The sequence below is a fragment of the Sinohyriopsis cumingii genome, chromosome 15, assembly GCF_028554795.1.
Source record: "Sinohyriopsis cumingii isolate HCF-2022 chromosome 15, ASM2855479v2, whole genome shotgun sequence".
Lineage (NCBI taxonomy): Eukaryota > Metazoa > Mollusca > Bivalvia > Unionida > Unionidae > Sinohyriopsis > Sinohyriopsis cumingii.
The window spans coordinates 7,692,497-7,705,490 of record NC_142975.1 but is presented as its reverse complement, the minus strand read 5'-3'; the positions used below and the strand labels follow the sequence as shown (position 1 = coordinate 7,705,490).

The 12,994-nt window shown below is 34.5% G+C and overlaps 1 protein-coding gene across 1 annotated transcript in view; it reads left to right on the top strand.

Annotated features, from left to right (window-relative positions):
• LOC149781223 (uncharacterized) overlaps positions 1-12,994 on the top strand; it is an 83,248-nt gene that overhangs the window by 58,754 nt on the left and 11,500 nt on the right. Inside the window, exons 10-11 of the mRNA XM_089935309.1 lie at positions 3,068-3,267; positions 10,215-10,439. Of these exons, the coding sequence (XP_089791435.1) occupies positions 3,068-3,267; positions 10,215-10,439 (425 nt within the window). The remainder of the gene's footprint in view (positions 1-3,067; positions 3,268-10,214; positions 10,440-12,994) is intronic.

Below are 12,994 nucleotides of genomic sequence, written 5' to 3'. Positions count from 1 at the left end.
TTTTCTTCGTGTTTGAAATATAACATCATTGCACAAGGACTTTATGGGATTTACTACTTTTACTACTGGGTTAAGTCCAGGGGTGGAGCCATGGAGTTGATGTAAAGAACCTTTTGGTGACAAAGTAGTTTCCAGCTCTGTTTTTTGTAATTAACTTTGTATCCAGTTTGCCTCAAATTAGGAATATATGATCCAAAATTTTCCTATTTTTTAAATACTGTATTTCCACTAGTTTGTGTCTCAAAATGGGACTATGGGGTTGATAAGTAAAACAATTCACTTAAATAGCTGGAATATGTTATGATACCATACTTCCATTTCTCATTATCTAAAACTGGCTTCATGGCTTATGTCCTTGGTTGGTGTCAATGGATCATGGAGTCAAGACTTTAAAGCATATTGTCACATTCTTACCTGTCCTATCACCTTATATTACTCCTGGAAATTACAACACTGTAACAAGCCTGAGTTTGAGCTTGAGTTTGTCTGTCAGCCAGTCAGAAGTGAATACAAAAGTAAATTTTTGGTTCACTGACACAAAATTTCAAGCTTAATTTAAGTTCAGAAATTCATGATTTTCAGCTCTGCACTTGAATTATGATTTTGCATGCTGCTATTAGGTACAACTGTGCAATATTTTTTGTGGTTACTTCATGATCTAATAATATACACCCTGCTGAAATACATCACAAAATTACCTTACTGCCAATGGCATACCTCCTTTTGGAACATGCCACCAATTAGAGTAATGGGATCTGTTGTTGTTGTTGTTGTTGTGGGATTAATGCCATTTATCAGCACATGGTAGACATAATGGGTGGAGGAACAACCCAGGAAAAACTACTGACCCACAGGAAGCTACTGGCAAGCTTTCTCACACACCACCACATGAGCAGAGCCTGAGTCTTGAACCCACATGAACAGAGTTCAGATGGCAGTGATCAGTAGAGGTGAGTTCTTTAAACCACTTAGCCGATTGGGCCCCTTAATGGGCTATGTCATATTATAGACTGACAGCTCGTCTAGTGTCGAGATGTGTTTCTTCAACACAGTTGCTGTTGCAATAGAGCATTTCATCCAGAACTGTATATATAATCTTGAGATTTGATGGGTGTAATAGTCATGGAGGTTACTACTCATGACAGGCAAAAGTAGGTTGCAGTGATCTACTTTTTTCAGTAGTTTCATGAAGTATTTCAATTTAGTTCAATTTCTATGACATAGTTCATGTACAGTTATGAAATTTGATGGCTTAGGATATACTGCTCACTTTGAGCAAAAGTAGGTCAGAGTGAACTACCAGTAGTGATTATGCAAAGTTATTGCTTTTGGCTCAGTTCATCCGACACTGATGTACACTTATGAAACTTGATGTATTTAACTTGGAGTGTTCTGCTCAGCATGTACAAAAGTAGACAAAAAAGTGACCTGCTTTTCACACTATTGATTATGTTACTTTTTTGGCATCTAGCTCAATTTCTTTGACACTGTTCTATGTACAGTCACAAAACTTAATGCTTCTATTTTGGAGGGTATTACATACCACAGGCAAAAAAGGTCACAAGGACCCACTTTTCATGCTTAAGTAATTTCAGTGTTTGTGATTCACTCATTTTCTCTGACAACCTTGCATTTCATTCATGAAACATGGGTATATTCATCTTGGAGAATTCTACTCACCACAGGAAAAAAGTGAAAAGTGACACATTTCCCAAGTGGTAAAGTGATTTTACAAGTTTTGCTGCATTTTTCTTTTTATGAGATATCATAACATTACCTAATCAAAATGATAAAAAAAGATGTTTTTTTTGTCAACTTCAAGTAATCAGCAACTTATAAAAATAACTTTGGAAATAAAAACATTATGGAAAAAAAGAATCAAGATTTTAACAAAATGAAATGCTTTGAGACTTCAAACTTAAGCAAAACAGGTGTGTGTGTGTGTATTTTGAATTTTTAATGCTGAGCACCAAACGAGGCAGCTGCTAGTACCAATTTTATAAGTCTTTGGTATGACTCAGCCAGGATTCAAACCTGCAACCTCCCGCATCCGAGGTGGATGCTGTACCTAGTAGGCCACGGAATGGTCTTAACAAAACAGGTATTATAAACATGTATGATGAGTGGAATCTACCATACCTGGATGTAGGGTAAGGTAAGCTTATGTCGGATCTGTGTAAATTTGCTTATCAAAAGCCACTGGAGCAATACAACCCAATTTAGCTGAAAGCATCATTTACATACAGAGCTTTCAAACTTGTGCAGAAAATGCAGATATGTCATCAAATATGGATATGTTTACAAAAAATAGAAGGAAAATCATTTAAAAACCCACATAAAAGAAGTTGAACAAATTTAACATTAAGCATCTTGGCATGAAAAGACTGAATTTTCACAATGATGAACTGCTGTTAAATATGAGTACTATTACTGTAAAAAAATAGAAGAACCTATAAATGAGGGTCAAAGGTCATACTTAATTTGCTCTTTGTGAGCTTCATCTACACTGAGTTAAACTGATCATGTTTTAGTGTCATATTTCATCAGGGTGAATAGCTGACAGTGATATTTTTCAAATCCACTAGGTTAAAGTCATCAGGTTAAGGGACAGAGATAAAATATTAAACATTTGCAGGTGTTTGTAATGGCTTGTCCTTTTATCTTTTGTCTTGCCTGCAAAGCATAAATATGATTTTAATTACATTCTACTAAATTCTTGTTTTATTAAAAGAAAATTGATTAAATAATTATAATTTAAGGCCTTGTCATGAATTAAAATGACATTTTGCTTTGTAAAATAAGTCAATATACAAATTGTCATGGAAACAGAACTTTTAATTGTCATTACACTGTCAGGGGAAAATAATGGAAATAATTTTTCATAAACATGTGACCTTAACATGAACAATGGCCTGTTACAAATAAAGTGGGATGAACTAATTTAGATAAAGAATTGCACATTTTGGCACCTTTACTTTTTGATGATTTTCACATGTGCAGATCTTAAAAATCTTTGTCAATAGTTTTTATGTCTTTTATTAAGATGTTCATATGGTTTCTTTTCCAGGAAGTACTGCAGTTCACCTTGGAGCAGAAGTTTACAAGGGAATGTCAGGACACATATCTGTTTTGCCGTGGATATCATCAAGTTAAATACCGCATTGACTTCAGAAGCATGAAGCAGATAAATTTGGAAACGGGAAAAGAGCGGAAACTTATGCGACGCCCTTTGTTTGTGTCTTCAGAGGATGTTGAATCTAAACATTAGTAAGTTTTTTAAAATATTTTTTATCCAGTGTCAAAGATTGAACGAATGACTAAATCGAGTACTGGTAATCTGAGAGTTGTGATTTCATGGATTGTATGGATAAAAGCAAAATACTTAAGCATTTAGTGATGGCTGGAAAATACATGATGATGAAATTGCTAATTTTATTCTTGATGATGGCATTACTGACCAAAGCAGATTTGTATAAAAGGGCATTAACTGAATCTTAGCAGTTGTTAGGTGTACAGCCAATACATATTACAGCATGATTGGATTCAAAAAGTATTCCTTACAGAATTTTCATACAAATTGCTATGAAGTAAAAGTAAAGTAGACCATTTAAGTGAATTATACATTTTTCTTATAGGTAATTGAGAAGGGTCTTGTGTGTAAAGTGTTTGGATGTTGTATTTAAATTACTGGTAGGTCTTATATTTACTAGTATATAACCCAGTAGTGTCAAACTCATTTGGTTTGGTAGGCCAGATTTCACATAAATGTACTTCACTTGAGCCATATGTATCATGATAATCATCCATCGGTGTCGATGAGGACCTTTTAATGTCATCGATTCACTGGGGGTGGGTCTGGAGGTGGCTGATCAGTCCGATCTGGTCCCAGAAGAGTATGTTGCAGGTTGCTGGCCGGGAGTTGCGGAACTGCTGTTCCTGGATTTGCACAGATTATGTTTTTCAGCTGCATCTACCAGTCTTTTCTGCTCAAAGGCTTCCACACCAGCATTGACGTGACTGCACCAAGCAAATCGATTGGCAGCAACACTCTCCCAGCTGTCAGGGTCAATGCCTAAGTTCTTCAGTGAGACTTTGAGGGTGTCCTTGTACCTCTTTTTTGACCACTGTGAGATTTTTTTGCCTTGTTGTAGCTGTCCATAAGAGATCTTAGGTAGGTGTTCTACCAGCATGTGGACAACATGGCCAGCCCATCGGAGTTGTGCCTTGTACAGCATGGTGTGGATGCTTGTCATGCCGGCCAGAGTGAACACCTCCATGTTCAGTACCTTGTCCTGCCATCTGATTTTCAGTAGTTTTCTCAGGGAGCTCATATGGAAGTGGTTCAGTTTTTAGCATGACGTCTATACACAGTCCATGTCTTACAAGCATAGAGGAGGGTGGGGAGAACAACCACTGCGTAGACTTTGAGTTTGGTGGCAAGCTTGACACCTCTCCTATCCCAGACATTTGAGCAGAGTCTGACAAATGCTACACTAGCTTTGGCAATCCTGGTGTTGACCTCATCATCTATGTGGACAGCTTGTGAGAGGGTGTTGCTGAGGTATGTGAACCTGTCTACATTTTTAAGTTTATGTATCATGAATAAGATATTAAATTTGACACTAACAAGAGACCTGCTGTGCAAGCCAGAGTAATGAATGTGGCAGGCCACAGAATTGACACATCTGATATAACAGTAACCATGCAAGTTATTTTGGAACTTGTAAGCTTAAGGCTTACTTAAAAACAGGTTGCACATATTACCAGTCCTTTGTTTTGGTATACAATAGACTTGTAAGTGATTTATAAGTAACTTCATCTGATGTACAAGTGACTTATACTGTCATGTACAGGTGAAAAGTTATTAAAGAACCAAAATAAATTGTGTATTCCACATATTTAGTCATAGGTGTCAATGAAATTATAAACAATATAGACTAGTACAGAATTTTTGAGTGTTAGGGGAAAAAAAACACCATGTATAAAAATTATCATCTCTACACATTGAGCATTTATGTTCCTAATGATAATACATTATTTAAAAATAGTCTTGTGAAAGAGATAATGTATAATATTTATTATTTAGTTTTGGTTGGGGGGAAAATCAGGTAATAATTATGTTCAATTTAAGTAGAAGTAAAATCCAACTGCATAATGGCACAGATCCAGGTCTGCCATTGCCTAATATGCTGGCAGATCATAGTCTGTGCAGGATTTTTTTACAGTAATCAGTAGAATAAATGGCATAGACCCTGATCTGCCAGTACATTATATGATGGCAGGTCATTTCCGGTGTTGTTTGCATTTCGACTCATCACAGTAGCATCAGCCATGTCTTTTGTAATACCCAGTCTTGTGATCAACACTCCACAGATGGCTTTATGGTATCATACTTTTTCCTGTGACTCAAATAACAGTCCATTCCACACAGTTTTCAACAAGTTTGAGTGAATTTTTGCTCTAATTTGTGTTGTCTGTGAAACAATCCATTCAAATTTAAATAAAGAAATAATAATTAGAAACATAATTTCTCATTTCTCAAGAAGAAATAGCTTTGGGTGGTTCCCGTCCAGAGGTGATTGTTAGGACATATATTACTATAATGAAAAATATACTGGGTCATTTTCAATCCTAAAATACATTAATTAATTAATTAATAAATGTATAAATAAAAAGCAAATAAAAGACTAACATTGCATAAGGCAAGAAAATTTAACATGTTTGTTTGTGTGTGTGATTTGGATTTTTAATGTAGCTTTAACAATTTTTCAGTCATATTGCTATGATGTCTGCAGTGTGGCAGTTTATAGTGATGTCCTGCACTGGGGTATCATACTACAGACGTGTAGCATGATGTCCCACCCAGTCACATTATCCTGGCACCAAGCCAACCAATCAAGACACTAACCTCCTAATGCTGAGTGCCAAGTGAGGCAGTTACTATTACCATTTTTTTAAGTCGTTGGTATGACTTGGCATGGGTTTGCTGTAGGATACCAACATACTGTTCACATTACTCTTGCTATAGGATACCAACATAATGTTCACATTACTCTTGCTGTAGGATACCTACATACTGTTCACTTTACTCTTGCTGTGGGATACCTACATACTGTTCAAATAATTCTTGCTGTGTGACATCTACATACTGTTCACTTTACTCTTGCTGTGGGATACCTACATACTGTTAAAATAATTCTTGCTGTGTGACATCTACATACTGTTCACATTACTCTTGCTGTAGGATACCTACATACTGTTCACTTTACTCTTGCTGTGGGATACCTACATACTGTTCAAATTAATCTTGCTGTAGGATATATACATACCATTCACTTTACTCTTGCAGTAGGATACCTTCATCCCAGTCACTTTAATGTTGCTATAGGATACCTACATACTGTTCAGATTACTCTTGCTGTGGGATACCTACATACTGTTCAGATTACTCTTGCTGTGGGATACCTACATACTGTTCAAATTACTGTTGCTGTAGTGTACCTACATACTGTTCAAATTACTCTTGCTGTGGGATACCTTCATACTGTTCAAATTACTCTTGCTGTGGGATATGTACATATTGTTCACATTACTCATGCTGTGGGATACCTACATATTGTTCACATTACTCATGCTGTGGGATACCTACATATTGTTCACATTACTCATGCTGTGGGATATGTACATATTGTTCACATTACTCATGCTGTGGGATACCTACATATTGTTCACATTACTCATGCTGTGGGATATGTACATATTGTTCACATTACTCATGCTGTGGGATACCTACATATTGTTCACATTACTCATGCTGTGGGATACCTACATATTGTTCACATTACTCATGCTGTGGGATATGTACATATTGTTCACATTACTCATGCTGTGGGATACCTACATATTGTTCACATTACTCTTGCTGTGGGATATGTACATGTTGTTCACATTACTCTTGCTGTGGGATACCTACATACTGTTCACATTACTCTTGCTGTGGGATAACTACATACTGTTCACATTACTCTTGCTGTAGGATAATTACATACTCTTACAGTAGTAACAGTTTTATCAATGCCATTGCAGCAGTATACTACAACAACTAATAGGCTTGGCTAATACAATAATATGCCTAAAGACCAATCTTCCCAACTTTTTCTTGATAAACAAAAAAATGTTTAAACATATCCATGCAAAAATAAAAATAATTTGATTGTTATGAATGTTGTCCTTATTGACAGTAACATCTAGAAAACAAACACTACTTACCACATGAAGTTATAAAGCTAGCAGCCATTATACTAATTTGTTTAGCTTTCACTATCTAAGCTACAGTTTATAATTGGCGCTGTGAATGGTTGAGTTTCCCCATCTTTTAATTCTAGTTATTCTTATTTTTTCTCATTTTTCCACAAACCAGATTAATTCATATGAATTAGTACAAGAATATGGACAAAAAACATCATGTCAATTATTTATGTACAGTCTTTAGCTAGTCTACGTGTTTACATGTGTATCTTTCACTGAATGGTCCACAAATTTGGAATGCTGTATTACATCACTGTCAAATTTCTCTATCAAAATTTGTAAAGAACCATTGATTTATCCTTTTCCAGATTTTATCAAAATCCCTCTCCCCTAACATTTTTCAGTCATATAACATCCATGGGTCACATTCATAAAGCCCATTTCACTTAATACTTGGTTCCATGAGTTTTTCAATGTAGACTGGTCTGCTACATAAATGTGTATCAAACTATAATGAATCTGTGACACATAGTTTCAAATTCAGGAAACCCATCTGTTTTGTTGGAAAAGTGTCATGTACAGTTACTATAAATAGAAAATAAGTAACCTGTTTGATGTACATAGCTAAATGGTAGCACACATCAAGAATATAAGATCAGTGGATGGAGGTCTACAATGGATAAATGCACAGCGGCCAATAGTCACATGACATTAGCCTCAAACTGCATGCATTATTCTGTGTCTTGCTCACTCCTGACTTCACCAGACATATTCTTTGATCTGAATTTGGAAACATGTTGTGGTTTTTATTTTTTGCATGAACTAAATGGGTAGCCTATATTTTATTACCTTTGTAATTATGAGTGGGTGGGTACACAAGTACTCATTTACCCGTTGACAGTACCATACCCTTACTATTAAATAAAGTCATGGTGACCTATATTTCAGATTTTACTAGTTACGGTTAAGTCTTTGCATTTAGCTCATAACCACATTTGTTTTATTGCATCCTGTGTATATATATACCTTAATACCTGGAAGCATGAAACTTGATGAGGGAATGCATCTTGTTGAATACCACTGCTAAGTAGGTCGTTGTCATCCATAGTTTGTGAATCACTGACTTGCATTAAATGTTGAGCTTGATATTTATTTTTCAGTGCTGTTCATGCTATAATCATGAAATTGAGGTTGATTTGAATCTCTGTTAATATCATGCCCTTGCAAGAAATGGAAGTTACTAAGACCTATATTTCATCTTTGAAATTGTGTGTTTAATGTTCGTTTAATGATTACTGTTTATGTAACAATCAGGAAACTTGAATAATTCAATGCATCTCTGTTAGAACTACACCCTTCTGAAGCTGCTTTAAAAAATAATGATTTTGAAAACGACAAAATTATTCTCTGCTTTTATGAATTCAGTTTTGTACATTTATACTGATGATGTAGAATTTTGTTTTCTTCATATATAGTTTTATGTTTTATATGCATTGCCACAGTAGCACACATTTTTAAGCCAAGAACAATGTAGTTTCAGTTCACTTACTTCTTGATAATTAATGATAAAGATGACTAATGGAGGCTACTAAAGGCTACATAGAGGGGAGCTATGTACTGGTAATTGTTGATTACATTCTGGTTGTTAAAGTTATTACACTTTATGGAGTTGACAAAATTTTGTGAGTGCCACTAGTTTCAAAGTCTTATATGATTCTCTGTAAAATTTGGGAATCACTGTGCTCTTGCAATTACTTGTTAACATTATTGCCCTTTTCTTATTTCTTAAAGTTATTGCCCTTTTCTTATTTCTTAAAGTTATTGCCCTTTTCTTACTTGCTGCTGGATGTAATATCTGGTATAATCGATGTACATCATCAACCTTCGTTACTATGGAGCCATGTACCATAAAACTAGGTGCATATTATGGTCATCATTTAAAAATTTTGACAACTTTATGTTCTTGCACAATATTTGTTTAAACTATTGCCCTTTTTTCTTTCAGCTAAATTAAGTTCATGATAAAATTTAGCAAAAACGACGCATCATTGTTGAACTTGGTACATATTATGATCATTTTCTGAAGATGGAGATATAGGACAACCTATCTTGAAAGACCATTCCTGCCCAAAATGTATTATCTGTCAAGACCGGTGGTCTCTCATTACAGGTCATAATACTTTATAATCATCTAATCTGTACTTTGAGATCATGGTTTCTCAAGGCAGTTACTCTCCAGACTGCAGTGGTCTTTGAAGATGAGTTTTAATGTAATGACATTTATTTTTATGCTCCCATGATGATTTTGTGAGAGGTATTGCCCTCTCTGACTTGGAGCTGGACGTTATTCATGAATCATAATCATGTTTTTCATTGAATGACACATCTTTATGTTCTGATGATTTTCCAAGAGTTATTTCCCATTTTGACTTACCATATATTCATGTATACTCACTTATAAGACATGTCCAACTGCAAACTGCACAGACCCAGATCTGCCAGCACATAACATTCTGGCAGATCTGGGTCTATGAAGTTTGTTAGGACTAATCATTGGAACAAACAACATAGACCCTGATCTGCAGGCCATTGTGCTATGGTGGATCAGGATCTATGTTGTTTGCATTTGGACTGAACTTATAAGCAAGTATATATGGTACATGATGCAATATGCGACATATCAGTCTGTGAAGGCAACTACTGTTGCTGCTTTCATTGGATTTCTGTGGTATCACACATAATGACACATTATGAACATTTTCAGAATGTATCAACTTCAGTTATTCATTTTTCTTTTTTGTGTATTCAAACCATTTTTTAGAGAGGTATGCACCATTTTTGATGCTAGACTCATCTCCATCAAGGGGAATTGTTGGGATGCAGGGGTATATTCATTTTAATGGCAATTTTCTCACCAGTTCATTCATTCAAAATATTTACGAAATTTGTCTTCATCATTTTTACAGCCCTAAGAAGATTGCTATTCCAACAGGGGTAAATGCCACACCTTTACCAAATGGCTGGGTTCCATGGGACCTAGCACATGCCTTTGAATTGGTGGAGCTGAAACAAGACTCTGTTGAATTCAAAAAGGTGGAAAGCTCCTTCTTTGCCACTCTTCCAACCAAGCCATTTAAAATAGTTTTTATTTGTCGAGTTCAAAACATGGAATTGTGGATGGCCTATGATGGGTTAGTATTATTCAGAATTTTGCATCAGATATTTACAGTAATGTTGTCCTATATTGACCAGAACAGCTTATGTTCCAAAATTGATAAATGTAATCAATGTAGTTATTGCTACATCTCCATAATTGATAGATGTAATGAATATTGTTATTGCTATATCTCTGTAATTGATAGACGTAATCAGTATAATTATTGGTACATCTCCATAATTGATAGATATAATCAATGTATTTATTGCAACATCTCCATAATTGATAGATGTAATCAATGTAGTTATTGCTACATCTCCATAATTGATAGATGTAATCAATGTAGTTATTGCTACATCTCCATAATTGATAGACGTAATCAATGTAGTTATTGCTATATCTCCATAATTGATAAATGTAATCAATGTAGTTATTGCTACATCTCTGTAATTGATAGATGTAATGAATGTCATTATTGCTACATCTCCATAATTGATAAATGTAATGAATGTCATTATTGCTACATCTCTGTAATTGATAGATGTAATCAATGTAGTTATTGCTACATCTCCATAATTAATAGATGTAATGAATGTAGTTAATGCTACATCTCCATAATTGATAGATGCAATGAATGTCGTTATTGCTACATCTCCATAATTGATGGATATAATCAATGTAGTTATTGCTACATCTCCATATTTGACAGATATAATCAATGTATTTATTGCAGCATCTCTGTAATTGATAGATGTAATGAATGTAGTTATTGCTACATCTCTGTAATCGATGGATGTAATCAATGTAGTTAATGCTACATTTCCATAATTGATAGATGTAATGAATGTCGTTAATGCTACATCTCCATAATTGATAGATGTAATCAATGTAGTTATTGCTACATCTCCATAATTGATAGATGTAATCAATGTAGTTATTGCTACATCTCCATAATTGATAGATGTAATGAATGTAGTTAATGCTACATTTCCATAATTGATAGATGTAATGAATGTAGTTAATGCTACATTTCCATAATTGATAGATGTAATGAATGTCGTTAATGCTACATCTCCATAATTGATAGATGTAATCAATGTAGTTATTGCTACATCTCCATAATTGATAGATGTAATCAATGTAGTTATTGCTACATCTCCATAATTGATAGATGTAATGAATGTAGTTAATGCTACATTTCCATAATTGATAGATGTAATGAATGTAGTTAATGCTACATCTCCATAATTGATAGATGTAATGAATGTCGTTATTGCTACATCTCCATAATTGATAGATATAATCAATGTAGTTATTGCTACATCTCCATAATTGACAGATATAATCAATGTATTTATTGCAACATCTCTGTAATTGATAGATGTAATGAATGTAGTTATTGCTACATCTCTGTAATTGATAAAGACTGCTCCGGTGTCCAAATGGTTAGAGCATCTGTTTTGGATGCAAGAGTTCGTGCGTTTGATCCCCGGCCGAGTCATACCAAAGACTTATAAAAAAATGGTTCTAACAACCGCCTCGCTTTGCACTCATCATTAAGAGGTTAGTGTTAGGACTGGTCAGCTTGGTATCAGGATAAAGTGACTGGGTGGACATCATGCTACATGTCTGTGGCATGATGACCCAGTGCTAGACATCACTATAAACTGCCACACTGCAGACTTGTAGCGATATGACTGAAAAATTGTTAAAGCTACTTTAAAAAGCCAGATCACACACACACACACATAACTGATAAATATAATCAATGTAGTTATTGCTACAGCTCCATATTTGATGGATGTAATTAATGTAGTTAATGCTACAGCTCCATAATTGATAGATATAATCAATGTTGTTATTGCTACATTTCCATAATTGATAGACATAATAAATCTAGTTATTGCTACAGCTCCATAATTGATGGATGTAATTAATGTAGTTAATACTACAGCTCCATAATTGATAGATGTAATCAATGTAGTTAATGCTACAGCTTCATAATTGATAGATGTAATCAATGTATTTAATGCTACAGCTCCATAATTGATAAATGTAATCAACGTAGTTAATGTTACAGCTCCATAATTGATAGATATAATCAATGTAGTTAATGCTACAGCTCCATAATTGATAGATATAATCAATGTAGTTAATGCTACAGCTCCATAATTGATAGATATAATCAATGTAGTTAATGCTACAGCTCTTTAATTGATAGATGTAATCAATTTAGTTAATGCTACAGCTCCATAATTGATTGGTGTAATTAATGTAGTTAATGCTACATCTCCGTAACTGATAGACATTATAAATCTAGTTACTGCTACAGCTCCATAATTGATAGATATAATCAATCTAGTTATTGCTACATCTCCATAATTGATGGATGTAATTAATGTAGTTAATACTACATCTCCATAATTGATAGATGTAATCAATGCAGTTATTGCTACATTTCCATAATTGAGAGACATAATAAATCTAGTTATTGCTACAGCTCCATAATTCATGGATGTAATTAGTGTAGTTATTGCTACAGCTCCATAACTGATAGACATTATAAATCTAGTTATTGCTACAGCTCCA